General features: G+C 43.9%; 1 protein-coding gene across 5 annotated transcripts; it reads left to right on the top strand.

The window, feature by feature from the left end:
* Positions 1-14,219: 14,219 nt before the first annotated feature.
* LOC6034171 (far upstream element-binding protein 1) lies at positions 14,220-23,641 on the top strand. 5 transcript variants are annotated; one of them, XR_005277716.1, is made up of 6 exons: positions 14,220-14,930; positions 17,015-18,558; positions 18,626-18,732; positions 19,014-19,213; positions 19,540-19,885; positions 23,363-23,641. XR_005277716.1 is itself a non-coding variant. In XM_038257344.1 (5 exons), exons 1-5 carry the CDS (start codon positions 14,850-14,852, stop codon positions 19,777-19,779), a joined length of 2,181 nt encoding a protein of 726 aa, XP_038113272.1. In that variant the 5' UTR covers positions 14,222-14,849; the 3' UTR covers positions 19,780-19,890. The 5 variants fall into 5 exon arrangements, 1 of the variants encoding a protein (XP_038113272.1); XR_005277717.1 differs by having other exon boundaries at positions 14,222-14,930; positions 19,032-19,213; positions 19,531-19,885; XR_005277715.1 differs by having other exon boundaries at positions 14,222-14,930; positions 19,531-19,885.
* The last annotated feature ends 3,809 nt before the right edge of the window (positions 23,642-27,450 follow it).

Raw genomic sequence — 27,450 nt, 5'->3', positions numbered from 1 at the left:
GCTGCTCGAAGTCGATGGTGCTCTGGACAGCGTCGACGCGAGAAAGTGCATCAGCCACAACGTTGTCAACGCCGCTGATGTGTCGGATGTCCGTGGTGAACTCGGCAACGAACCTCAAGTATCGCTCTTCGTGAGGAAGACGGCTACTGGATGTTATAGTAATCGCGTGCGTGAGAGGCCGGTGGTCCGTGAAGATGGTGAAACTCCTCCCCTCCAGGAAATGGCGGAAGTACTGAACGGCCATTTTCATTGCTGTCAGTTCTCTGCCGAAAGTGGAGTACTTCTTCTGTGCGTCGTTAAACTTCTCGGAGTAGAATCCAAGTGGTTCCCAGGACTTGCCGTCAAATTGCTGCAAAACAGCTCCAGCAGCAGTATTGGACGCGTCGATCATCAGCCCTAGTAGCTTCCTCGAATCCGGGTACGTCAAGAGCGCAGATGAAGATAGAGATAATTTGCAGTTTTCAAAGCTTGCTCTCGATTCCTCGGTCCACTGCACTTTCCGCGTGTCATTCTTCCGGTTCCCGGGGATCAGCTTTCGAAGGTCTGCCTGAATGTCGGAGGCGTGTGGAATGAACCTCTTGTAGACATTCACTAACGCCAGAAACCTTCTCAGTTCACGAACCGTTGACGGCGTTGGGAAGTCTCGCACAGCCTTGACCCGTTCCGGGAGCGGACGAATTCCAGTTTCGCTTACCACATAGCCGAGGAAATTCACTTCTGTCTTAGCGAACTGGCTTTTGGCGACGTTGATCACCAGGCCGTTGGCGTGCAACCGTTCTAGCACAATGCGAACGTGGCGGCGATGCTCTTCCATGGACGTGGATGCGATGCAGATGTCGTCAATGAACTTCACGACGAAGTCAAGATCTGCAAACAAACGGTCCATGAAGCGTTGAAACGTTTGGCTGGCATTCATCAACCCAAATTGCATGCGAGTGAATTCAAAAAGGCCAAACGGTGTTATCACTGCTGTTTTTGGGATGTCCGACTCTTCTACCGGTATTTGGTGATAAGCTCGTTCCAGGTCGAGTGTCGTGAATATCGACTTACCGGTCAGCGTGTTGAGCAGGTCGTGGATGTGAGGCACCGGGTACCGGTCGGTGCTGTGATTTTGTTGAGCTGCCGGTAGTCCTCGACGAACCGCCACTGACCATTTTTCTTCGGAACACAATGCAGTGGACTTGCCCAGCTGCTACTCGACGGTCTGCAGATGCCCAGGTCCATCATCAACTGGAATTCTTCCTTCGCGGCCTTCGCTTTATCGGGATGCAGTCTTCGCACCTTGCACGCAGCAGGAGGGCCTTTCGTTACGATGTGGTGAGTTACATCGTGGGTTGGTTGACACCGGAGTGAGAAGGGGACAGTAATTTCTTGGAATTCGTGCAGCAGGTCCCGAAACGGGTTCTGTTCGTCGACGAACGTGACACTGTGGACCGTTGCCGTCATCATTCCACCAAGCGAATGCAGCTTCGTCGTGTTGTCGATCAGGCGCTGGTGCTTGAGATCGATGATCAGCCCGTAGTGCGCCAGAAAGTCACCGCCGAGGATCGCCATGCCGACATCCGCAACCAGGAAGCTCCACACAAATTTCCGCCTCAGTCCCAGATCCGTGCACAGGAATTTCTTGGAGTACGCCTTGATGCTTGAGCCGTTTGCAGCGTGCAGGTGAAAAGGTATCTCGCCTCCGGTCCGGTCACTTCTGCTCGCGGGAATCAGGGACACGTCGGACCCTGAATCGATCAGGAATCTTGTTTTGGATGATCTATCGTAGACGACAAGACGACGACTTGTTGAAGCTCCACCCACCTCCGCCGTTTGAGATGGGCCGACTTCTAGTTTTTTGTAGAAAACGTGCACGGTTCACGGCACTGTCGAGCGTTGTTTCCGTATTTGCGATGATACCAACACACGTCATCTCGATTTCTGGACGGAGAACGAGCGTCGTCCCGAGCTCGGGACAGTGATCGACTGCGGGAACGCGAGGGCTGGATCCTCATCCGCTTGACCTCAGCTGTGAGAGCTGCAACCTGTGCCTTGAGATCGTCGGTTTCGGAGGTCGGAAGCCCTTCCGGCTTGCTCACGGATGCCACGGTTGCTGACATAGTTTCGATCATTTTGTCTGCCATCAACGCAATGTTCGCTAGCGGCTCGTTGCAAATCGAGAGGATTCCTCTGACGTTCGTTGGCAGTTTCTGCAGAAAGAGCATCCGCAACAGCGCTGACTCAACTCCCAATCCCGACGAGAGTTCCTGCATCTTTGCGAGAAGGTGGGAGGGACGCAAATCTCCAAGGTCGTGCGTTCCAAGCAGTCCTTCCAGTCTGGCTTGAGGGGACAAAGCAAAACGGCCAATCAGTCTCTCCTTCACTGCGTTGTACTTGTTCTCAAGCGGGGGGCGATGGACCAGGTCGGCGATGTGGCAAATCACGGTTTGATCGACTTTGGCCACGATGTGGGAGTACTTTGTGTCGTCGTGTGTGATGTTGGCCAAAGTAAATTGCGCCTCCGCTTGCGCAAACCACATCTCCGGGTCCGTTTTCCAGAAATCTGGAAGCTTGACACCGACGGCCGCGACAGCTTGCATGTTGCTTGCGTTCCCTTCTTGGTTGGCTGTCGGCGGGTTAGACATTTCGAGGTTATGTCCCCCTTTGTTTTTTGCGTAAAAAAACGTTTTTTTCGCAGGTTTTCCGTCGGAACCGGTAAACTTTCGAACGTCGCGGGTCACCACTGTGGGGGAAAAGCCGGAGGATTAATAATCTAACGAGATTTATTTGATATTCGAGTTAATCGAACTTGTGACTCTATCGAGCGCGTCGTCACGAATGGCGGAAAACGGCAGAACGATAGACGTCACCAGATGTCGTCTCTCGTTCTCTCTCTCTCTCTCTCTCTGTTCACCCGGGATCCCACACATCTTTACGGTTAACTTTACGCAGTTGGCCTGGCCGCTTTAACGTTTCAAAGCAATTTATTGCATTGGGGCACTACAATTGCTAATAATGACAAGAGGATGCTAGGCGGTAATCAACCTAAAGCATTTTCCAGGATGCCCTCGAAAGACTGGCTGCGCAAGGGTTAAATTTGATTAGATGTGAATTTTAGGTCCCCCAACAACTTTTTTCCAAAAACTTTATGGGACTTTGCCGAATTTTCAAAAATCTCATCATTTCCACTCAAAGTCCTATAACTCATGCCAGACCCTATCCAGGGTGCTCATAATTTGGCCAGATCTTGTTCAAAGCATGCTGAATGAGCTGTCAAATTTTGGTGAATGTGTTTTTTAGGTCCCCGAACAACTTTTTCCAAAAACCATCTGGGACTTTGTCGAATTTTCAAAAATCTCATCATTTCCACTCAAAGTCCTATAACTCATGCCAGACCCTATCCAGGATGCTCATAATTTGGCCAGATCTTGTTCAAAGCATGCTGAATGAGCTGTCAAATTTTGGTGAATGTGTTTTTTAGGTCCCCGAACAACTTTTTCCAAAAACCATCTGGGACTTTGTCGAATTTTCAAAAATCTCATCATTTCCACTCAAAGTCCTATAACTCATGCCAGACCCTATCCAGGGTGCTCATATTTTGGCCAGATCTTTTTCAAAGCATGCTGAATGAGCTGTAAAATTTTGGTGAATGTGTTTTTTAGGTCCCCGAACAACTTTTTCCAAAAACCATCTAGGACTTTGCCGAATTTTCAAAAATCTCATGATTTTTACTCAAGGTCCCATAACTCATGCCAGACCCTATCCAGGATGCTCATAATTTGGCCAGACCTTGTTCAAAGCATGCTGAATGAGCTGTCAAATTTTGGTGAATGTGTTTTTTAGGTCCCCGAACAACTTTTTCCAAAAACCATCTGGGACTTTGTCGAATTTTCAAAAATCTCATCATTTCCACTCAAAGTCCTATAACTCATGCCAGACCCTATCCAGGGTGCTCATAATTTGGCCAGATCTTGTTCAAAGCATGCTGAATGAGCTGTCAAATTTTGGTGAATGTGTTTTTTAGGTCCCCGAACAACTTTTTCCAAAAACCATCTGGGAATTTGTCGAATTTTCAAAAATCTCATCATTTCCTCTCAAAGTCCCATAACTCATGCCAGACCCTATCCAGGATGCTCATATTTTGGCCAGATCTTGTTCAAAGCATGCTGAATGAGCTGTCAAATTTTGGTGAATGTGTTTTTTAGGTCCCCGAACAACTTTTTCCAAAAACCATCTGGGACTTTGTCGAATTTTCAAAAATCTCATCATTTCCACTCAAAGTCCTATAACTCATGCCAGACCCTATCCAGGGTGCTCATAATTTGGCCAGATCTTGTTCAAAGCATGCTGAATGAGCTGTCAAATTTTGGTGAATGTGTTTTTTAGGTCCCCGAACAACTTTTTCCAAAAACCATCTGGGACTTTGTCGAATTTTCAAAAATCTCATCATTTCCACTCAAAGTCCTATAACTCATGCCAGACCCTATCCAGGGTGCTCATAATTTGGCCAGATCTTGTTCAAAGCATGCTGAATGAGCTGTCAAATTTTGGTGGATGTGTTTTTTAAGGTCCCTGAACAACTTTTTCCAAAAGCCATCTGGGACTTTGTCGAATTTTCAAAAATCTCATCATTTCCACTCAAAGTTCCATAACTCATGCCAGACCCTATCCAGGGTGCTCATATTTTGGCCAGACCTTGTTCAAAGCATGCAGAATAAGCTGTAAAATTTTGGTGAATGTGTTTTTTAGGTCCCCGAACAACTTTTTCCAAAAACCATCTGGGACTTTGTCGAATTTTCAAAAATCTCATAATTTTCACTCAAAGTTCCATAACTCATGCCAGACCCTATCCAGGATGCTCATAATTTGGCCAGACCTTGTTCAAAGCATGCTGAATGAGCTGTCAAATTTTGGTGAATGTGTTTTTTAGGTCCCCGAACAACTTTTTCCAAAAACCATCTGGGACTTTGTCGAATTTTCAAAAATCTCATCATTTCCTCTCAAAGTCCCATAACTCATGCCAGACCCTATCCAGGATGCTCATATTTTGGCCAGACCTTGTTCAAAGCATGCTGAATGAGCTGTCAAATTTTGGTGAATGTGTTTTTTAGGTCCCCGAACAACTTTTTCCAAAAACCATCTGGGACTTTGTCGAATTTTCAAAATCTCATCATTTCCACTCAAAGTCCTATAACTCATGCCAGACCCTATCCAGGATGCTCATAATTTGGCCAGACCTTGTTCAAAGCATGCTGAATGAGCTGTCAAATTTTGGTGAATGTGTTTTTAGGTCCCCGAACAACTTTTTCCAAAACCATCTGGGACTTTGTCGAATTTTCAAAATCTCATCATTTCCACTCAAAGTTCCATAACTCATGCCAGACCCTATCCAGGATGCTCATATTTTGGCCAGACCTTGTTCAAAGCATGCAGAATAAGCTGTCAAATTTTGGTGAATGTGTTTTTTAGGTCCCCGAACAACTTTTTCCAAAAACCATCTGGGACTTTGTCGAATTTTCAAAAATCATCATTTTCACTCAAGGTCCCATAACTCATGCCAGACCCTATCCAGGATGCTCATAATTTGGCCAGACCTTGTTCAAAGCATGCTGAATGAGCTGTCAAATTTTGGTGAATGTGTTTTTAGGTCCCCGAACAACTTTTCCAAAAACCATCTGGGACTTTGTCGAATTTTCAAAATCTCATCATTTCCACTCAAAGTCCTAAACTCATGCCAGACCCTATCCAGGATGCTCATAATTTGGCCAGATCTTGTTCAAAGCATGCTGAATGAGCTGTCAAATTTTGGTGAATGTGTTTTTAGGTCCCCGAACAACTTTTTCCAAAAACCATCTGGGACTTTGTCGAATTTTCAAAAATCTCATCATTTCCATCAAGTCCTATTGTTGGGCCCCCAGAAAGACTGAATCAACAACAACATCCATCTGGGACTTTGCTCGAATTTGTCAAAATCTGTCAATTTTCCAACTCCAAAGTCGAATTTTCAAACTCATCATTTCCATCAAAGTTATGTAATTTAATTTGGCCAGATCTTGTTCAAAGCATGCTGAATGAGCTGTCAAATTTTGGTGAATGTGTTTTTAGGTCCCCGAACAACTTTTTCCAAAACCATCTGGGACTTTGTCGAATTTTCAAAATCTCATCATTTCCACTCAAAGTTCCATAACTCATGCCAGACCCTATCCAGGGTGCTCATATTTTGGCCAGACCTTGTTCAAAGCATGCAGAATAAGCTGTCAAATTTTGGTGAATGTGTTTTTAGGTCCCCGAACAACTTTTTCCAAAACCATCTGGGACTTTGTCGAATTTTCAAAAATCTCATCATTTTCACTCAAAGTTCCATAACTCATGCCAGACCCTATCCAGGATGCTCATAATTTGGCCAGACCTTGTTCAAAGCATGCTGAATGAGCTGTCAAATTTTGGTGAATGTGTTTTTTAGGTCCCCGAACAACTTTTTCCAAAAACCATCTGGGACTTTGTCGAATTTTCAAAAATCTCATCATTTCCTCTCAAAGTCCCATAACTCATGCCAGACCCTATCCAGGATGCTCATATTTTGGCCAGACCTTGTTCAAAGCATGCTGAATGAGCTGTCAAATTTTGGTGAATGTGTTTTTTAGGTCCCCGAACAACTTTTTCCAAAAACCATCTGGGACTTTGTCGAATTTTCAAAAATCTCATCATTTCCACTCAAAGTCCTATAACTCATGCCAGACCCTATCCAGGGTGCTCATAATTTGGCCAGATCTTGTTCAAAGCATGCTGAATGAGCTGTCAAATTTTGGTGAATGTGTTTTTTAGGACCCCGAACAACTTTTTCCAAAAACCATCTGGGACTTTGTCGAATTTTCAAAAATCTCATCATTTCCACTCAAAGTCCTATAACTCATGCCAGACCCTATCCAGGGTGCTCATAATTTGGCCAGACCTTGTTCAAAGCATGCTGAATGAGCTGTCAAATTTTGGTGGATGTGTTTTTTAGGTCCCCGAACAACTTTTTCCAAAAACCATCTGGGACTTTGTCGAATTTTCAAAAATCTCATCATTTCCACTCAAAGTCCTATAACTCATGCCAGACCCTATCCAGGGTGCTCATAATTTGGCCAGATCTTGTTCAAAGCATGCTGAATGAGCTGTCAAATTTTGGTGAATGTGTTTTTTAGGTCCCCGAACAACTTTTTCCAAAAACCATCTGGGACTTTGTCGAATTTTCAAAAATCTCATCATTTCCACTCAAAGTCCTATAACTCATGCCAGACCCTATCCAGGGTGCTCATAATTTGGCCAGATCTTGTTCAAAGCATGCTGAATGAGCTGTCAAATTTTGGTGAATGTGTTTTTTAGGTCCCCGAACAACTTTTTCCAAAAACCATCTGGGACTTTGTCGAATTTTCAAAAATCTCATAATTTTCACTCAAGGTCCCATAACTCATGCCAGACCCTATCCAGGATGCTCATAATTTGGCCAGACCTTGTTCAAAGCATGCTGAATGAGCTGTCAAATTTTGGTGAATGTGTTTTTTAGGTCCCCGAACAACTTTTTCCAAAAACCATCTGGGACTTTGTCGAATTTTCAAAAATCTCATCATTTCCACTCAAAGTCCTATAACTCATGCCAGACCCTATCCAGGGTGCTCATAATTTGGCCAGATCTTGTTCAAAGCATGCTGAATGAGCTGTCAAATTTTGGTGAATGTGTTTTTTAGGTCCCCGAACAACTTTTTCCAAAAACCATCTGGGACTTTGTCGAATTTTCAAAAATCTCATCATTTCCACTCAAAGTCCTATAACTCATGCCAGACCCTATCCAGGGTGCTCATAATTTGGCCAGATCTTGTTCAAAGCATGCTGAATGAGCTGTCAAATTTTGGTGAATGTGTTTTTTAGGTCCCCGAACAACTTTTTCCAAAAACCATCTGGGACTTTGTCGAATTTTCAAAAATCTCATCATTTCCACTCAAAGTCCTATAACTCATGCCAGACCCTATCCAGGGTGCTCATAATTTGGCCAGATCTTGTTCAAAGCATGCTGAATGAGCTGTCAAATTTTGGTGAATGTGTTTTTTAGGTCCCCGAACAACTTTTTCCAAAAACCATCTGGGACTTTGTCGAATTTTCAAAAATCTCATCATTTCCACTCAAAGTCCTATAACTCATGCCAGACCCTATCCAGGATGCTCATATTTTGGCCAGACCTTGTTCAAAGCATGCAGAATAAGCTGTAAAATTTTGGTGAATGTGTTTTTAGGTCCCCGAACAACTTTTTCCAAAAACCATCTGGGACTTTGTCGAATTTTCAAAAATCTCATGATTTTCACTCAAGGTCCCATAACTCATGCCAGACCCTATCCAGGATGCTCATAATTTGGCCAGACCTTGTTCAAAGCATGCAGAATGAGCTGTCAAATTTTGGTGAATGTGTTTTTTAGGTCCCCGAACAACTTTTTCCAAAAACCATCTGGGACTTTGTCGAATTTTAAAAAATCTCATCATTTCCACTCAAAGTCCTATAACTCATGCCAGACCCTATCCAGGGTGCTCATAATTTGGCCAGATCTTGTTCAAAGCATGCTGAATAAGCTGTCAAATTTTGGTGAATGTGTTTTTTAGGTCCCCGAACAACTTTTTCCAAAAACCATCTGGGACTTTGCCGAATTTTCAAAAATCTCATCATTTCCACTCAAAGTCCTATAACTCATGCCAGACCCTATCCAGGGTGCTCATAATTTGGCCAGATCTTGTTCAAAGCATGCTGAATGAGCTGTCAAATTTTGGTGAATGTGTTTTTTAGGTCCCCGAACAACTTTTTCCAAAAACCATCTGGGACTTTGTCGAATTTTAAAAAATCTCATCATTTCCACTCAAAGTCCTATAACTCATGCCAGACCCTATCCAGGGTGCTCATAATTTGGCCAGATTTTGTTCAAAGCATGCTGAATGAGCTGTCAAATTTTGGTGGATGTGTTTTTTAGGTCCCCGAACAACTTTTTCCAAAAACCATCTGGGACTTTGTCGAATTTTCAAAAATCTCATCATTTCCACTCAAAGTTCCATAACTCATGCCAGACCCTATCCAGGATGCTCATATTTTGGCCAGACCTTGTTCAAAGCATGCAGAATAAGCTGTCAAATTTTGGTGAATGTGTTTTTTAGGTCCCCGAACAACTTTTTCCAAAAACCATCTGGGACTTTGTCGAATTTTCAAAAATCTCATCATTTCCACTCAAAGTCCCATAACTCATGCCAGACCCTATCCAGGATGCTCATATTTTGGCCAGACCTTGTTCAAAGCATGCAGAATAAGCTGTCAAATTTTGGTGGATGTGTTTTTTAGGTCCCCGAACAACTTTTTCCAAAAACCATCTGGGACTTTGTCGAATTTTCAAAAATCTCATCATTTCCACTCAAAGTCCTATAACTCATGCCAGACCCTATCCAGGGTGCTCATAATTTGGCCAGATCTTGTTCAAAGCATGCTGAATAAGCTGTCAAATTTTGGTGAATGTGTTTTTTAGGTCCCCGAACACAGTTTCCAACTTACCATTTCGAACTTTGAAGATTTTGAAAAATAGGGTTGTGTTCTCTTGTTTAGGCCTTTAGTTGCTTATGACTGAAACAATATCTTGCTATAGAAAGCGCCTAAACCTCTAGTGCAAATGAATTTGGTTATTTCAAAGCATGGCTTTTGTACTTCGGTTGAATAATTGAAGTTCCACAAACACAGCTTCCGGCTGGCACTTCAGATTCACTTGTACAATGGCTTCTTTCCGCAAACGTAAGGCCATGGCATCAAGATCAACGAACCATCCACGGAAAACCGCATATCGCACTCCAAGCGTAAAACATTGCAACAGGTCCCGCGTGGACCAACCTACCGTGCTTCACAAATCCGGCCATCGCTCGACGTGTCGTGTCCACCTAACAGCGTCCATTCACCAGCTGGCCCAGGTTCGATGGTAAGCTGGACACAAAGTCGAACATCGACAACAACAAATTCACCTGGTTTTATTCTAAAAAAAATGCTCCTCTCTAAGCAAAGCTCCTCCACCAGAAGGAATTGTCCCCGCATTTCACACACCGAGTCACAACCACGTGGATTTTTATTCCGGATTTGGTGGCAAATTTAGCCCTACTTTAAGCGCCGAAAAGTAGAAATTAATCGGAAATGTTCTAGTTTTGTGTTTTTTGCACACAACGTAAACCAAATGTGTAAGCAAACGTCAAATGACGTTTTGGTTTCAGCACAATGAACCACCCTTACACAGCAGTAGTTCCAGATTTTTCCGCTAGGGGCGCTTTGGTCAAATCGGAGGGGGCTAGGGGCTCGATTCACGGAGGTAAAGAAATGCGAGAATTTTGATGGTTGTTCTAAAAGCGGTACTAGAATGGGATAATGCGGTGCATTAACAGTAAAACACCGATTTCTTGGCAACCAAAAATGTTGGTACATTATTTATTAGGATGTAACGACTTTTTGGCGAGCATTCTTAAATTGGGTACTAAAGCCCTATGTCAATTTTTATGTACAACGGTAAAAAAACACGATTAAAAACCATTTCTGATCACTATTTTTCATTTTAACGCAAAAATTCTTTTTGACAGGACAACATTTTTCCGATGGATTAACTATGGTCCCCTTGGAACGAGCTGTCAAGTAGGAGCTTTTCTGTCAAGAAGGACCGGAGGTTAATTTTTCAAAATTGATTTAAAAATCCATTTTAAACTCTTTGTGGTCGTACAAAGTGTCATTGTACTCAGAAAAATAAGCTTTATCGCTGTAAACAATAATATCAGCAATCTGCAAAATAATGCAAATTTTTTTTTTGACAAGACAACATTTTTTCGATGGATCAACTATGGTCCCCTTGGAACGAGCTGTCAAGTAGGAGCTTTTCTGTCAAGAAGGACCGCGAGGTTAATTTTTCAAAATTGATTTAAAAATCCATTTTAAACTCTTTGTGGTCGTACAAAGGGTCATTGTACTCAGAAAAATAAGCTTTATCGCTGTAAACAATAATATCAGCAATCTAAGCTTCATTTTAGGACCCAATTCTAAAATATCTAAAATTCTAAAATTGCAAAATTCTAAAATTCTGAAGTTCAAAAATTATAAAATAAAAAAAAAGAAACAATAGGGGAAATTCTCGTATGTTTGGCAGGTTTAGCACTCACTCCTAACTCCATCCAATTTGCAGATTTTCACTATTTAAACAACTAAGTTTGCAAAACTTTTGATAGAAACTTGCTTGTCCACTTCTTATTGAGCTATTCATCACTCGATTTCAGTTGAAAACGCGTTTAATTAACTTTAATTGAATGTCAAAGTTCTGACCTGCCAACATTAGAGGCACGCTGGAAATAGGCGCTGTTCCCCTATATCTAAAATTCTAAAATATTTAAAATTGTGAAAATAAAAATCTCGGATAATCGAGTCCGGATTAATTTTTCATAACATTATAGGCAGTCAAACGTCATAATTACCGCCCACTAGAGGGCGCTGAAACTTGGGGTGATGTTTTCATTATAACCTACAGCGAGTAAGTTGGTTTGAAATTTGAAATTGTTTTATTTCATCATAAAATCGACATTAATAGCAAATTATACCATTTTCAGGTAAGAAATAAGTAGCTAAATTGATATAAACGAAAATATTTTTGTGATGGCCGATTTAACCTGTTCATTATCTGATTCAAAATGAGGGAATGTTTTAATCAACCAAAACCTAACTAATCAATTGAGAATGCAGATTATTCAAGTGGACAAATATTTTTTAAAGTCACTTCTACCATAAAAGCAAAGCTCTGCTTGAAAAATGGTAATTGGAATGATTTTCAAAGTTAGCAATCTAACCTCATTCTCGCGTTTTCAATCCGGATCACAGAATTTTCAATGAAAAAGGCAATTTAGCAAAAAAATCAAAAAGTCAGTCGATAGAACTTTTTATTTCTTACCTCCTGTTAACTTTATTTTATTCCAAAAGATCAATTTTCTTTTAAAAAAACCTTAAAATAGTTTTCACTCCCCTTTGCACTTATCGCGCAAAACCGTAAACGTAACCTTGCACCAAAGTTCTCCTACTCGAATGTAGGTGGCGAATCGAGTTTTTAGCTTTGGTTTTGGGGGCCTATAGGCCTCCAAAACTAAAGCTAAAAACACGAGTCGCCATCTACATTCGAGTAGGAGAACTTTGGTGGAAGGTTACGTTTACGTTTATTTTTTTTTTATGAAAATTGATCTTTTGGATTAACATGAGGTAAGAAATAAAAAGTTTTTTCGATTGATTTTTTGAATTTTTTGCTAAGTTGCCATTTTCATTGAAAATTCTGAGATCCGGATTGAAAACGCAAGGGTGAGGTTAGATAGCTAATTTTGAAAATCTATCCAATTTAAATATTTTAAACAAAGTTTTGCTTTTATGGTAAAAGTGACTTAAAAAACCTTAGTTCACTTGAATAACAAACTTTCTCTACTTGTTCGGCCCGATCGTCCAGTCCCCTACGTTGTGCATTACTGCGGGGACGTCCGGAACAAGAAAACGAAACGAAACTACGACGGCGGACGAAGACACCACTGGGAGGACGGTACAATAAAATAAAACACGGCGACTTTCTTGGTCCCGATGAGACGACCAGTCTCAACGGGTGTCAAAACGCAACAGAACGTATATTTTCACAAATATTACAAACAACATTCAAAACAATAACAAGTCAAGCAGACGTCAGTTGCCACCACTGACGTCTCTTTCGTATTCACCCCCCCGTGCGACGGGGGGTAATAAATAATCGCCGATAATAGGGTCCGCGACCCAACACTACTAATTAATTTGGTTTTGGTTGATTGTAAAATTTCCTAATTTTGAATCAAATAATGAACAGGAAAAATCGTCCATCACAAAAAATGTTTTGTTTGTATCAATTAAGCTCTTTATTTCTTACCTTAAAATGGTATAATGTTTTACAAATTTGGTTTTGACAATAAAATAAATCAATTTCAAACCGATTTGCTTTAGGATGTTTACATAACATCACCCCAAGTTCAGCGCCCTCTAGTGGTGGGTAATTTTGACGTTTGATCGCCTATTTCATAAGGTCCTTTTCGGTACTGTGACCTGGTTAGGACCGAGTCGGCTTTTGCAATTACAGTTTTCTTAAAGCTTAGAGTAATTACAGAGTTTCTTGTTTTAAATATTTTTTTGGTTGTCTTATTTTTTATTGTCGTGACGTGACAATATGACCCTCAAACTACTCTAAAATGATTCATTTGGTAATTTTTAAGGCAATTGACCATTCAAATTTGACTAGAAAGGGGTCACAGAATTTAAATTTGATGTTATTGATCATTGCGCTGTAACTTGGATTTGACCCGCACTTTTCTCTCGCACTTTTGACAACAAGAGTTTGAATAGCTAGGCAACCAGTTGTTGTTTATTTACATTTTCAACCACCAAACGGGTAAAACACAAAAAAAAATGTATAAAATTTTTTTGTTAGTTCAATTGTTCAATTCAATTGAATTGGGTCCTAAAATTAAGCTTAGATTGCTGATATTATTGTTCACAACGATAAAGCTTATTTTTCTGAGTACAATGACCTTTGTACGACCACAAAAAGTTTAAAATGGATTTTTAACCTATTTTTGAAAAATTATCCTCGCGGTCCTTTTGAGATGAAAGGTCCTATATTTAACAGTTAAAAGGGGACCATAGTTGATCCATCGAAAATAGGTTGTCTTGTCATTTTTTTTTTGCATTAAAATGAAAAAAAGGGATCAGAAATTGTTTTTAATCGTGTTTTTTACCATTGTACATAAAAATTGACATAGGGCTTTAGTACCTAATTTAGTACCCAATTGTTCATGATTCGATTATGTGAAGTAATCCTTCGGGTAATCGAGTCTAGAGTCCAGCTGGACTGTAAACATACATTTGCTTGAAAAATCTGCGGAAATGAAAAATTGAGTATTCTACAAAAGTCTTCCAAAGTGATATTTTTGTTGAAAATAAGTTAACAAATGTTTTTCAACTTTTTTTGCATAACTTTTTTAGATCTTAATTTAAAAAAAAAATCAACAGCACTCCCTATTTCAATTCTAGTACAACCCAGTTCTCTGTCGGCACATTCTACTACCTCCCTGTACTAAATCCCACCTGTCAACTTGACAGCTGCGCTTTCACCGCGCCGCGCGGCGAATTTTCCATTTTCAACCCAGCCGCAGCGCAGCCATCTTTTCGCTCATTCATCAGTTTTCTCTCGTCGTGAATGGATCGTCGTCCGGTTTCTCCCTGATTATGTGCGGAAAAGTGCCCTCAATACCACCATCAGCAGCACCAGTAGCAGCCGCAGCAGCAATAGTGACCAGAAGCAGTCCCAGCACCGCCATTGCAGTTCTACTCGCGACGAGCCGTTTTTAGTTTTTTCTTTTGTTTCGGTTTTGAGTTGAGTTTCTCTTTCGGCCGTTCCGTCCCGCGCTACCGGTTCCGGATGAAAACGCGGTGTAAAAGTCACGCCAGTCCCTTTCCCAACGTTTCGGTCAGTAATGTAACAGCCATCGCGAGGGGTGCATAAGGAAGAAGAGGCAGAGCGAAATTAAAAGAAGAAGTGCGGTCGGTCTGACTGCCTGTGCGTGAGTGTGTGTGTGTGTGCGTGTGCGAGCGAGAACGAGAGAGACGGACTCGAGGCGAAAACGATCGAGAGGGAGAAGAGTAAAACCGGGCGAAGGCGAAAATCAGTAGGAGGAGAGAGAGGAAGAAGAAGGCACCACCGTGGAGAAGCTAAAGTCGTTCTGGGTGTGCAATTTCCGTGCGAGAGGAAAATTTTTACTTTATTGGTTTATTTATTTTAATAATGAGTGATTACTCAAACCAGAACTCGCAAAATTTTAGTCAATCGTCAGCATTTGCAGCCGCTTTACAGAGAGCCAAACAAGTGAGTACGGAAAAGCTTCGATTTAGTGGTGTAAATTTGGTTTGAAAAAAAAACGAAGGAAGCGAAAGAACAGACCTAGTCGTAGCAAAGCCTGCTGGCTGTACAACTCAGCAGCGTCTCGAGACCGGGAAAATGGCTGCCGCGGCGCGGCGCTGACTCGCGAAAAATCAATAATTTCAACATGGAGACCGTCGCCGCGCTGGAAGTTCCCCCTTTAGATTTTGAACAATTTCGTCGAAGATTTTTAACGACTTCCGGGGGAAAAAAAATTATTCTCGAAATCTATCGACCATTTCTTTACGGCTTCCCCCTTCTTCGTTGAATTTTTTTTTCTCGATTTGTCTGGCGGCACTAATGAGTCAGTCGATTAAGGTGTAGGGTATGAGAGAGACAGAGAGAGAGAGGGCGGAGAGCTAGTGCTACGCCGCCGACGCCAACTGCCAAGGCCAGCCAGCCTGCTTGGATTGGGGTAAATGACCGGGGCGCGGAAGAGCATGCCGGGTACCGCTTTTTTGGTTGGCTAGGATGGGATGGGAGCATAGTTGCGATTGTTTGCACGCGTCCAAGCAGGTTGTGCTGGTTAAAGTTGGTTATCTTTGGGTTTGAGCTGGCAGGGCAAATTTCAGGCGTGGCGTGGATTTAGGGGAGTTTTGGGTTTGTTTCGTGAAATGGCAAATTTTAGTCGTAGTTTCAAGATTTCTGTTAGTTTTGGTAGTCTGCTAATCTTGGTGATTAAACTTCGCCGACGGACATGGCGGAGGTTGGGTGGACGGAGCATAGGGCTAAGGATGGAAGGCCGTACTATTGAAACGCGGCCATGAAGAATAGTGTGTGGTAGAAACCGGAAGGGTTCCAACCCGACAAGCAGACGGAGGAGAAGAGGACGGGGGCGACTTTTGTACCGTTGTCAAGGTTTAGCCGGGGAAAAGAAGCAGCCGCCGCTGGTGGTGAAAAACACGAGCTTTGCCTGCCTTGCGAAGGTGAGGTCGTCATGTGATGTCCAGCCGGAACAGCTGACGCGGTACGGCACCAAAATTACGAGCTTCTCGAGCGACGACGTTAACACGGGGCAAGCCCACCTGATGAAAAACAAGGTGTAACTCTACACGCACGGAAAGCGCAGTGCGAGACCGCAGCGGATTGTAATGCGAGGTCTCCCGATCCTGGAACCGGGTTACATCGAGCAGCTACTCAAGACGGAACATTCACTGGACGCCTTGGCAGTGCACGCCATTAGGCGGAAGCAGCAGCTTCCCGCCATCAATGAGACCCCTTTCATCGTGATCTTCCCCAAGGGGCACACCAGTATCAAGGAGTTGGGTATTAAGGTGAAGAAAGTGGGACCAGTCGTCCGGTGGCCTACCGGAACATAGAACCACATGTGACCCAGTATAAGACTGCTTGCAGTTTGGTCACGGAACCAGTAACTCCCATCTCAAGCCCAGGTGCAGCAGCTGTGGGGGTGGCCACAGCACAGAAAAGTGCAAGGCAGAAAAAGCCAAGAAGTGTGTCAATTGCTCTGGATCTCACGAGGGTCTGGACCGCAGCTGGCCCAAACGGGCACAGTTCTGGAGCAACATTTTAAAGGGGTGGTACGACATTGCAGATACGGCCTTTCGTCTCATTTAAACGCGTGTAATGAAAGGCCGTCGTACCGCCCCTTTCAAATGTTGCTCTGGAGTTCATCCAGTTGAGGCAGCAGGCGTCCAAGTCGAATCTGCCAGCATGAAAGAATGACCAACGGACTCCGGCTGGAGCCGCGTTCACCGCGGCAGATTTTCCTCCGCTACCTGGAGCGGTGCCGTTCGTCAAACCAGAAGACACACATCCCCGTCCCGCAGGAAGAAGTCGAGGCAACACTGACGCCGGTGCAAGACTTTTAACCTTATATCTTATAAGGCCGTTGCAGAGTCGTCGTCAAAAATATTCTAAATCAAATCTTCATCTGATCTGCAATGTACTGTACACCTGCACAACGACCCGTCTGTTCTTTCAACTTTCTATTCAACTTGAAGATTTTCATACAGATTCACACATTTCCTTAACCATCTCCGCTTGCCTCTTCTCCCCTTCCCCCATCGCAGATTGCAGCTAAAATACACCCGGGTGGTGGCCAACCGGGAAAGAGATCGCTAGAGGACGACTCCGGACCAGAATCAAAAAAGTTTGGTGGACAGTCTGACTTCAACAATGCCAACTCGCCGACTGGCATGAGCCCAGCTGCTATGCAAGCCGCTGCTCAAGCTGCTGCCGTTGCCGCCCGTCTGCAAATTAACAACAGTAACAACACCAACAACAGCAACAACAACAACTCGAACGCGAACGCGAACCCAGGAGGACAGGATCCAGTCCAGAGAGCACGTGACCTTATTAGCAAAATGGTGAACCAACAGGGAGGTGGTGGCCACAACGGCCCAATGGACAATGGAAACCACGGAGGAGGCGGCGGTGGCCGCGGAGGTGGCGGAGGCGGGGGTGGAGGTTTCGGATTCACCCAGCAGCCGTACCAGGAGATTATGATCCCGGGATCGAAGGTGGGACTGATCATTGGGAAGGGGGGAGAAACGATCAAACAGTTGCAGGAGAAATCCGGCGCCAAGATGGTCATCATTCAGGATGGCCCCGGCCAGGAGATGGAAAAGCCGCTGCGTATTTCGGGCGATGCCCAGAAAGTGGAGCACGCCAAGCAGCTGGTGTACGATCTGATCCAGGAGAAGGACAATTACACACAGCGACAGAACAACACCCAGAATGGCAGTGAACAGGCCGAGGTGTTTGTGCCCAAGTCGGCGGTCGGTGTCGTCATCGGCAAGGGCGGTGACATGATCAAGAAGATTCAGGGCGAATCGGGCTGCAAGCTGCAGTTCATCCAGGGCCGAGGAGATGGTCCCGGTGATCGGCGCTGCATCGTCCAGGGCTCGCGGGCTCAGGTCGAGGAGGGAAAACGGATGATTGAGGAGTTGATCGAGAGCGTGCAGCGACGCGAACAGGGCGGCGGTGGCCGTGGAGGTCGCGGAGGTGAGCGTGAAGATCGTGGTGATCGAGGCGAGCGGCCGCACCGAGGTGGACGTGACCAGCACGACAATGGCAACGGCGGTGGGTACGGAGGAGGCGGTGGAGGGCAGGACTATGGGGGACCTCAGGTGACCCGCGAAGAGTACACTTTCGCCGTGCCCGTTAACAAGTGTGGCATCATCATTGGCCGCGGTGGAGACACCATCAAGCAGATCAACCAACAGTCCGGAGCGCACACCGAAATGGACCGCAAGGCGTCGGCGAATCAGACGACGGAGAAGACGTTCACCTGCAAGGGCGAACCGCACCAGATCGAGGAGGCCAAGCGGTTGATCCAGGACAAGATCAACATGGAAATCAACATGCAGTACGTGGGCAGCTCGACGGGTCCGGCCCAGCAGTACCAGAACAATGGCGGCGGCGGTGGCCAAGGTGGATACGGTCAAAGCTGGGGTGGCGGCGGTGGCGGTGGATACGGCCAGCAGCAGCAATCCTGGGATCAACAGCAGCCGTCACAACCGGGTGCCCCGTCGGCACCTGGTCCCCAGCAGCCCGGACAGGCGGGGGGTGCCGGTCAGGCGGACTACTCGCAACAGTGGATCGAGTACTACCGGTAAGGCTTTCTTGCAGTCACTCACTGCCCTGTAGAAACGAACCTTTATTCGCTTTTCTTTCTGCAGACAAATGGGAATGCACCGCGAGGCAGAGATGATCGAGCAACAGGTCAAGGCACGCCAAGCTGCTGCCCAGCAGGGAGCACCCGCAGCAGCGATCCAAACCACCCAAGGTAATATCCAACAAGACATGCAGCGGCAACAATGGGAACGAACGAACACTTGGTTGGGCACGGGAACCGTCGACAATCTCTCTTTAGCTCTTTCTCGTTGAAGTGACTTTTCAAGGATCAAATTCTAATGTTCATTCTCTCCTTCTCCGATTGTTTCTTTAACATCCACCACAAAATCCTTGTCTTCTTTTGTTGACACCTCTTTACGTTTCCGTTGCTCCCCGGGGTTTTTTTTGTTCCGTTTTTGTTCCGCTTAATCATCCCCCGTCGAACCAAAATAGCTAATCAAACTGTCCAAGGTACATCAGTGGTGGCAGCGAGCAACGCCGGTCCGCAACAGGCCGCGGCCGGAGGTGGTCCCCAGGGTGGTGGCGGAAGCGGTGGCCAGGCCGATTACAGCGCCGAGTGGGCCGAGTACTACCGAAGGCTCGGTAGGGTCGAGGAGGCCGAAGCGATCGAGAAGCAGATCGCGCACAACAAGGTATAAATCACACAGCAACAACAACGAACAGTCCCCGAATCCAACACCAACTCCCCCCATCTCTCGAAAAAAAAACATCCCGTAACCAACAACTCGGACGCCTTCTGGACGCCACCTCGACTTCGAAAATTCCACAACGACGCCGACAACGTTGACGACGCCGCGTGGCATTTTGGTTTATTCTGTTTTGTTTTCTTCCCTCTTTTTTTTTTTTGTTGTTGATTCCTTCCCCGGCCCGGTTCTGTTTTGTCCTTCCATCGACTGTGGTGCGTGCGTGCGTTCGTGCGCGAAAATTGTGTCCCGTGTTGTATCTCTAGGCTCTGCAGGGACAGGGTGGCGGCGCCGGAGGTCCTGCGGGCGGAGCCGGCGGTAATCCCCAGCTAGCGGCTCAACAGGCCGCAGCTGCCGCCGGTTACGGAGCGGCGGCAGCCCAGCAGTATCAGCAGTACTACGCGGGGGCGGCGGCCGCTGCAGCAGCCGGTGGTCAACCCGGGGGCGGATACCAGGGCTATCCGTACGGTGGCGGGTACCCGGGCGGACAGCAGGGTGGCCAGGACAAGAACTAGGCCACCACAGGCGGACGCTGGATGACCTCCCCCACCCTAACCACCCACCCACCCACACAAACACACACGCGCACCGACGAGAGACGACACCCCGTAATCAGCTAAGGTAGGTGGTCCCGAACGATGTCCACGCGAGACATTTGTTTTTGTTTCTTTTTTTTTATTAGTTTCTTTTATTGTTGATGTAATTCTATTATTTTGTTTGTGTTTACCTTTCCGTAAATTTTACCGATCCTTTCCGTTCCACATGTTACCGTTTTGACACATTGAATTTAGTAACCGATTTTTACCACCGTAATAATATTTATTTACCAAAAAAAAAAAAAAACTGTATTCACACAAAATCACTCACAATCACTAACAACACGATCTGTGATAGACATTAACTGAATGTATTTTGTCCGTATGATAAATATGTATGTGTTAATTTTACAAAATTCCAAAATATGTAACCTGATTGCGCATACCAATAAATCCCAAACGTAACTGTGATATTTAAACTACAACAACTCTATAAAAACAGCCCAATGCTGCAATGGAAACTCCAGGAAAAGTCGCGTAGTTGAAGGCTACTTCTAATTATATTTATTTGGGGTTATTTATTTAACATGAAACAACATTTTTATTCTACGATTCACAAAGATTAGTTGGACGTTTTTGAACAATACAAAAAAAAAAAAAATACGCTCACAAATTGTAGCAAGACATTTTACAAATAAATGTTTTTCAACTTAACTCCTTTATTGATAAACTATTCAATTCAGTGACTCACTAAACTTTTTTTTTTTGTTTTGCATTGAATTATTTACCAGGCAAATCGTGCACTTCCCAAACACCGACGTGAACTTTAAGTACCTAGGTGACAACTAAATTTAAAAACCCGATTTAATCCCACCAGGGGTGAGATAGAGCCTTTCTTACTAAAGAATATAACTTCTTTCAATTCATAACATCGACTTGATACAAAAAATCTTATGATGAAAGCAAGGTATTATTAATGATGTGTTTTCTAAAAGAAATTGAAAACGCAATTTTCACCAATAGAATATTTCTGGAGTTTTTTTTTGAAAAGGTCCTATAAACCAAATTTTCATTTTTTGCTTTTTGGGTGTTTTTGAATACCCCTGAATCTACAAATTCTTAATCAAACAAGCGTTTATGACAAACGCAAGCATGGCAAGCTTCCCATGCGCCAGTGACGACGCACACCGCGGTTTTGGTTTTCTAGTTTTGGTACGAGTCCAAAAACCGAACAAAGCAGGCGCAAAGCAAAACCGACTTAACCGCACAGTGGGAAGCTTGCCATTCAGCATCTACGAAAGTGAGAGAGTCAGAGATAGCTATTTTTACAACCGCACCACTACACACTCAATCGCAATACCTTAGGTGGATAGCCATTGGCGTCGCGAGCATTGAAAACTTTGAAAACGATACAGTGGACTCTCTGGCTGTCGATCTTCTCGATGTCAATATTGCTCCAGCTGTCAATATATTATTCCAATGAACTCTTTTAAATAAACTTACGAAATCACGATAAAATGAACACGGGAAACAAATTGTTTGTACCCGGATGAATGTCCTATGTCACAAAAGTTTTTGCATAAACATTGGACAGTTATGAAAAAAGGACAGGGCAAAAAAAAACCGAAAAGCTACGATATCTTACATGTTGAAGGAAACATCGGTAGACAAGCAACTAAAAACGAGTATAAGTCGAGCCAAAACATATATGCGCCAGTATTCGAAGCTCAACTTGACAACTTGGCGACGAAGCGTCGAAAATCAATGCAGTGTGATTTTTTGGCGATTTTTCCGATTAATATTAATGCTGTATCGTCTTATTAACGAAGATGAAAAGGACGTCCAGCCATAAAGTAAAACCTATACCTTTCTTTAGTAAGAAAGGCAAAACATCCCAACAACCTAATAGAGCTAACATTTTTTTGGCAACATACAATTTCTAGTTCAGAAAACATTTATAGCGCTTTTATATTCCGCAAAAGTACGTTAATGGTTGTTGCCGATTTCCATTTACACATGCGCTTGTAGACGACCCATCAAGAGGTACAATCGAATTCCAAACGCTGATAGAGCTGAATCACGACAGAACTAGCAAATCCTTTTGGCTTAAGACCCATACCAAACCCTATTTAGACTGAACACACCATTTTCTTAACGAGCGAAACAATATTGACTAGTCCCAACGTACCGGTTTTGCTGACTCAACCCGGCTGGGAAGAGGTAAACTCCAAAGCTAGCTTCTCTCACATTTCCCTACTAAAGCCATCGGTATCGGTCCGACCTCTGAGACGTAAATGATGGCCCAAAAGCTGGGCGCACTTCTTTGATGGCGGCGTCGACCCACCATTATTAATTTTTATTTTCCCCCCCTCTTTTCATGACCGGTCGCGCTGGTCGGTACTTGAAACTCTCGTCCGTGCTAGAGAAGCGCTCCTTTTGCTTATTGAATTGTTGCGATTGTTAGACTAATGAATCTACGTTATTAGTTTCTCAGGACGCTCTTCTAAAAAGTTACACTGTTAATACTTGTTTGATTTTATATTAGATACTACATGTCTTAGAGTTTATTAAAACTAAAGTATTTTTATGCTTAATTACAGTATTTATAATGAATAATTAGTTGCATATAATTATGACGCAACTCAAATGCCTATATAACAATATCGAAACTATTTATTGTATTGGGAATAACAGACATTTATTTAACACGAAAATAATGTGCAATCCTAATATAATTATAATGAATAAACAAATGTTCAAATTTCTAACAGATCTCATGTTTGTACTGTAGTGCATTTATAAATATATACAAATATCAATATATTCTAACGATATTTACAGGTATATGTTAACAGAAGGTAACTTTGTGACATTGATTAATCTATATTATGCGGGTTTTTGATTGTTTCATACACTAAATAATCATGCTATATTTACCACCATTGTAAGCCGAGTTTTGTTGTTCCAATCAACCTTTTTGATTGTGTCCAACAAACTCTGTTTGCTCACCTTTTCCACAACCCATTAATTTTTTTTAAAACGTTTGTTTGACGCAATCACATTGCTTGATTGGAACAGACAAGTGAAGGCGATATTGCGTATATTTAAATTTGTTGTATCACTGAGTTTAACCAAAACGTATGCTTGTTTTTCGCAGAAAGGGTCCGCCCAAGGCAAGAAACAACGTTCTTTTCCTGGAGTTTTACCGAGTGTCAAAATTGTGTCGAGCGTCGACTATGAATACATTGTTGCAAATTTTATTTAGGTGGTTGGATTGTTTCTTCCCCTTTTTCGTAGGTCTACATAAAACATTGCCAATTTCAAAACAAAGAATTGCTATTTCATCTAATACGTATATATATTTACCGTTTTGCTATTCGATGCCTCATATTTGCCTCTAAATGCATATATATATAATTTTTCGTTTTGATTTTTCTCTAGTTTATAAGTGTCTTTTTCCTTCCCCCCCTCTTTTATCTGTTGTTTCGTTTTTTTTTGCCTCATTATATAAATCATGAACAAACTATTTTCTTTTCTTTCTCCCAATGACGTTTTATTACAGATAATGATTGCTTTATAACCATATGTACCAACTATTGAACACATTTAACAACATTAGCGTTGAAGCTATGTAGGACAAATAAAACAAAACAGAACTAGGATCAAACACAGCTTGATAGCCGAAAGAAGAGAAGAAGAAGATGAAGATGCAAAACTAAACTAAACCTAGTTGTATAACCAAGTAAATCAAGAGATAAAAACATTTAACTTAACTTATAACAACAAAAAAACCGGAATGAAAACAAGAAACAAGAGAACAAAAACTGAGAGTACAGCAAAACATAACCGATTGCATTCAATTCGACAGTGTGTATGTGTCCGTTTAAAACTCTGTGTTTTGGATGGGTTTGATTATTTCGGGTTCGTTCGAACAAAAAAAAAAAAACTAAGAAGAAGAAGAAAATCACAGTAACTGTTCTGCACTCTGACAGACAAAGGGGTCTATCTCTGCATGCTGGAGCAAACAAACGCGCACCCAGTGGTGTGTAAGAGTGTGCTCCTTCCATACAATCACAGAGCTGATGGGCGTATTTGTGAACCTCTGTCCCTCCCCTTGATTTCAACCATCTTGTACTACGAGTAGTTTGGGTTGAATTCGATGTCTGATATTTCACTTCGATTTGTATAATATCTTCTAAATATATGATATCTAGATGATATTTGTTAACTTCCTGCGTATAAAATGGTATTATTCAAAAAACTTTCTCAATGATTCGACTTACATATTTAATGCTGCTGATATTCCACCATATAACTATAAAACAACCAATATATTATTACCATGATCATAATTTCATTTATTTACCGTCATATTACACATAATAACGGGTAAGAAAAATGGCTGTTTAGGCTTAAGGTATTAGTTAGGTTTAGAACCCCTGATCTGTGGATCATGTTCCTCTTTCTATCGCGATCACTTGTATTGTATTCAACCCCCACTGATAAAAGGCACGATCGATGGCGATCGGTCAGTTGCCACGCACACTACCTTTAGCTTGACCCGTGATATCGCGAGAATACCAGAGCAGCTTTAGTAGTGTACTGACCACGCGCGCAAGAACATCTACGCGATCCTCGATCAGTGTCGTTCGACACCAAATAAAATTAGTGGTTTGACCCAATAAAACGTGTTTTGCGCAATAAAGTGTAGTTTATCGTAATCGCCGCGTGTGTTGGATTTTTTGGCCCGAAAAGGGTGAAACTGGGGCTGAAAACCCCCCGAAGACCGTCTTCACCGTGAGCACGTGCGTGTGCTGAGAAACGAACGTCTCCGCCGATCCGAACGACGTCGTCCGCCTGCGTCCTCCCCAGCTGGTCCGCGGTAAGAACTGTACATTTTGTGGTCCTTCGAACCGGATGTCGAAGGGCATCCGGGGACCAAAGACCGCTGGACAGGAGTGACGCCGCGGGAGAAGCGCGTCGCGAACAATAGGCTCGCATCGGACAAAAGTGACCCGCGAACGGGACAAAGTGCGAGTGGGAACAATAGTGGTGCGCGAACAAAGTGTGTGAACACGAGGAAGGCGCTGAAGAAGAATTCGCGGTGGCAAGGCCGCGCCGCGAGAATACCGCCATTGCTGTTGGCGGCCACGCGTTCCAGTGGGAATCGTCGATCGCCGCGTCGCTGACGCCGGCTCGAAGCTGGTGTGGAGCAGGAACGAGATCAGCGAGGAGTAGCAGTTTAACAGAAACAGGACTAGATTAAGAGCATGAACTTTGGTTGGTTTTGGTGTAGGGAGGTTTTGCATGCGACCTGTGGCACGTCAAGCATGAGACGTACGCTGGAGAATTAGATGGATTGAAAGGTGGATCGTGTACAATTTTGCGAATAAATAAACGACAACTTCAATTGAAACTCCGTTTGCTTGCACATTTCTTGGAAAGCTACTAGTCCTTGAGTTGGGTTCTCCAGATTGATGGTCTTGGGTTCTGCTGGCAATTTTTGGCTTGATGTTCGCTGGGTCGGTTCCCCTTCGCTGCAGTCTGATTATCTGTTGTTCTGTCACTCTGTCAATCGTGGGACGTTGAGTAGAATCGCGGTCGTGTTCCGGTCGTGCTGTTTCCGGTCGGAGCGTTCCAGTCGGAGATTTGCGGTAGAAAGTGTAGCAGAAAAGTGGACTTTAAAATCAATCAATCAGTGCTCAAAGTGCCAATAAGAACACAAATTGTTATTTCGTAGACTACAGTGAAGTTTTCTTTGGCTTTGTGTTAAATGTTCAGTGTCTAGTCAGAACACAATTTGTTATTTTACGTACCAGACGAAAAGTGTGCAAAAATGAGTGAGCTTAGAGATTTGAGGAAGCAAGAACAGCAGCTGCGGAATACTCTCGAGTCCGTAAGCCAGTTCAAGAACAACTACAAACCGGAAGTGCATGCTGGTGAACTTGTGACTAGGATCGAGATGTTGGATGCAGCGATGAAGAAATTTTACGTTGTTCGGAGGAAAATTGAGCTGATTCTTGAGGAGACTGATGAAGAGGAAGTGGTGGCTGTGAAGGAGACTCCGGAGGAAAAGAAGGCTCGCCTGTCTGTACGCACTGACGAACGTAATGCTGAGAATGCGCACATATCCAAGGAGGTTGAAGACATGTACTGTAACTTGAAGTCTTCCTAAAAGCTCTGCTGCCGAAGCCAGTGGAGTCAAAAGTGGCCGAAACTCAGCAGAGCGTCCCCGTACAGCAGCACACCAACGCACTGTCTCACGTGAAGCTACCAGAAATTAAGCTGCCCAGCTTCGGAGGTGAACTTTGCGAATGGGTCACATTTCGTGACATGTTCCTGAGTTTGATTCACAACAACGATCAGCTCACAGAAATGGACAAATTTAGCTATCTTCGTTCTTCGCTGTTCGACAAGGCGTTGCTGGAGATTGAGACAGTCAAGATGTCCTCCGAAAACTACTCTATTGCGTGGGATTTGCTGCAGAAAAATACGAGCACAAAAGCTCATCGTGAAGGCTCATCTTGACGCGTTGGTTGCTTTAGAACCGATGAAAAAGGAGAGTTACAATGCGTTGAATCACCTCATCAGCGAGTTTGACCGAAACCTTCAAATGCTGGACAAAATCGGGAGAACACTGCACAGTGGAGTACCGTTTTGGTGCACATGGTGTGTTCCAGATTAGATCCTGCCACTATCCGTCACTGGGAAAATCATCACAAGTCCAAAGAGGTGCCCAAATACACGGATTTGGTCGAGTTCTTAAGAAGCCAGTGCTCGATTCTCCAGGCGGTCAAATCCAACAACCCTGAGGTGAAGAAGCAGAAGTTTACAACAGGTCACGCGTTTGTGCAGGCGAAGCAACAACATCAACAGCAACAGCGTAGGTGTCCGTTCTGTAAGGAGTATCCTCATTCAGCTTTTAGGTGCCAGAAGTTTCAGCAAATGACTGTCCAAGAACGTTACGAAGCAGTCAAGCGAAACGGGCTGTGCTTGAATTGTTTGTCGCCGTTGCATCTGATTCGGAACTGTACAAGTGGGAGCTGTAGGCATTGTAGGCAGAAACATCATACTATGCTGCACATCGGATCAACGAATAGTGGAGCAGCATCAGCGGTGCAGCATAACGGTTCCTCCGTCCCACCCTCACAGAATCGAACACAGAACAACACACAGACACAGCCAACTGGCCAAACCCAACACAACCAACCCACTCAGAACAACCGACCATCACAATCACTTTCCATAGCAAGCACAAATTCGCAAACACAACCACCTAACACCACAGGTCGCCCCTCCCCCTCGAACGCAATTGCATTATCAACTACAACCGAACAACCATACCGCCAAGTTCTGCTCTCAACGGCCGTAGTGCGTCTTACTGATCGCTACGGAAACACTCAATACGCGAGAGCCCTGCTGGACTCTTGCTCGGAATACTGTTTCATCACGACGAACCTTGCCCAAAAGTTGAAGCTGGTCGAAGCTGCCAGCTGCCTGTCTGTCGCAGGCATCGGAGGTTCGGTGGTACAGTCAACGAAGGTCGTAGAAGCAACAGTATTTCCGCGATCTCTGCGTATCTCGCCGTACTCGGACAACATTCAGCTGCACGTGCTGCCGAAGCTCACGTCTAGACTTCCAACTGAGAAG

Source organism: Culex quinquefasciatus, chromosome 2 (genome assembly GCF_015732765.1).
Source record: "Culex quinquefasciatus strain JHB chromosome 2, VPISU_Cqui_1.0_pri_paternal, whole genome shotgun sequence".
Lineage (NCBI taxonomy): Eukaryota > Metazoa > Arthropoda > Insecta > Diptera > Culicidae > Culex > Culex quinquefasciatus.
Note: the sequence above shows the minus strand (reverse complement) of the source record. Positions and strands in the feature narration are given on the sequence as shown.

Coding starts and splice junctions, on each gene's coding strand:
- LOC6034171 (XM_038257344.1), top strand. CDS start 14,850: ATGAGTGATTACTCAAACCAGAACTCGCAAAATTTTAGTCAATCGTCA. Junction 14,931..17,014: donor CTTTACAGAGAGCCAAACAA/GTGAGTACGGAA, acceptor CCCCCATCGCAG/ATTGCAGCTAAAATACACCC. Junction 18,733..19,013: donor AGCGATCCAAACCACCCAAG/GTAATATCCAAC, acceptor GAACCAAAATAG/CTAATCAAACTGTCCAAGGT.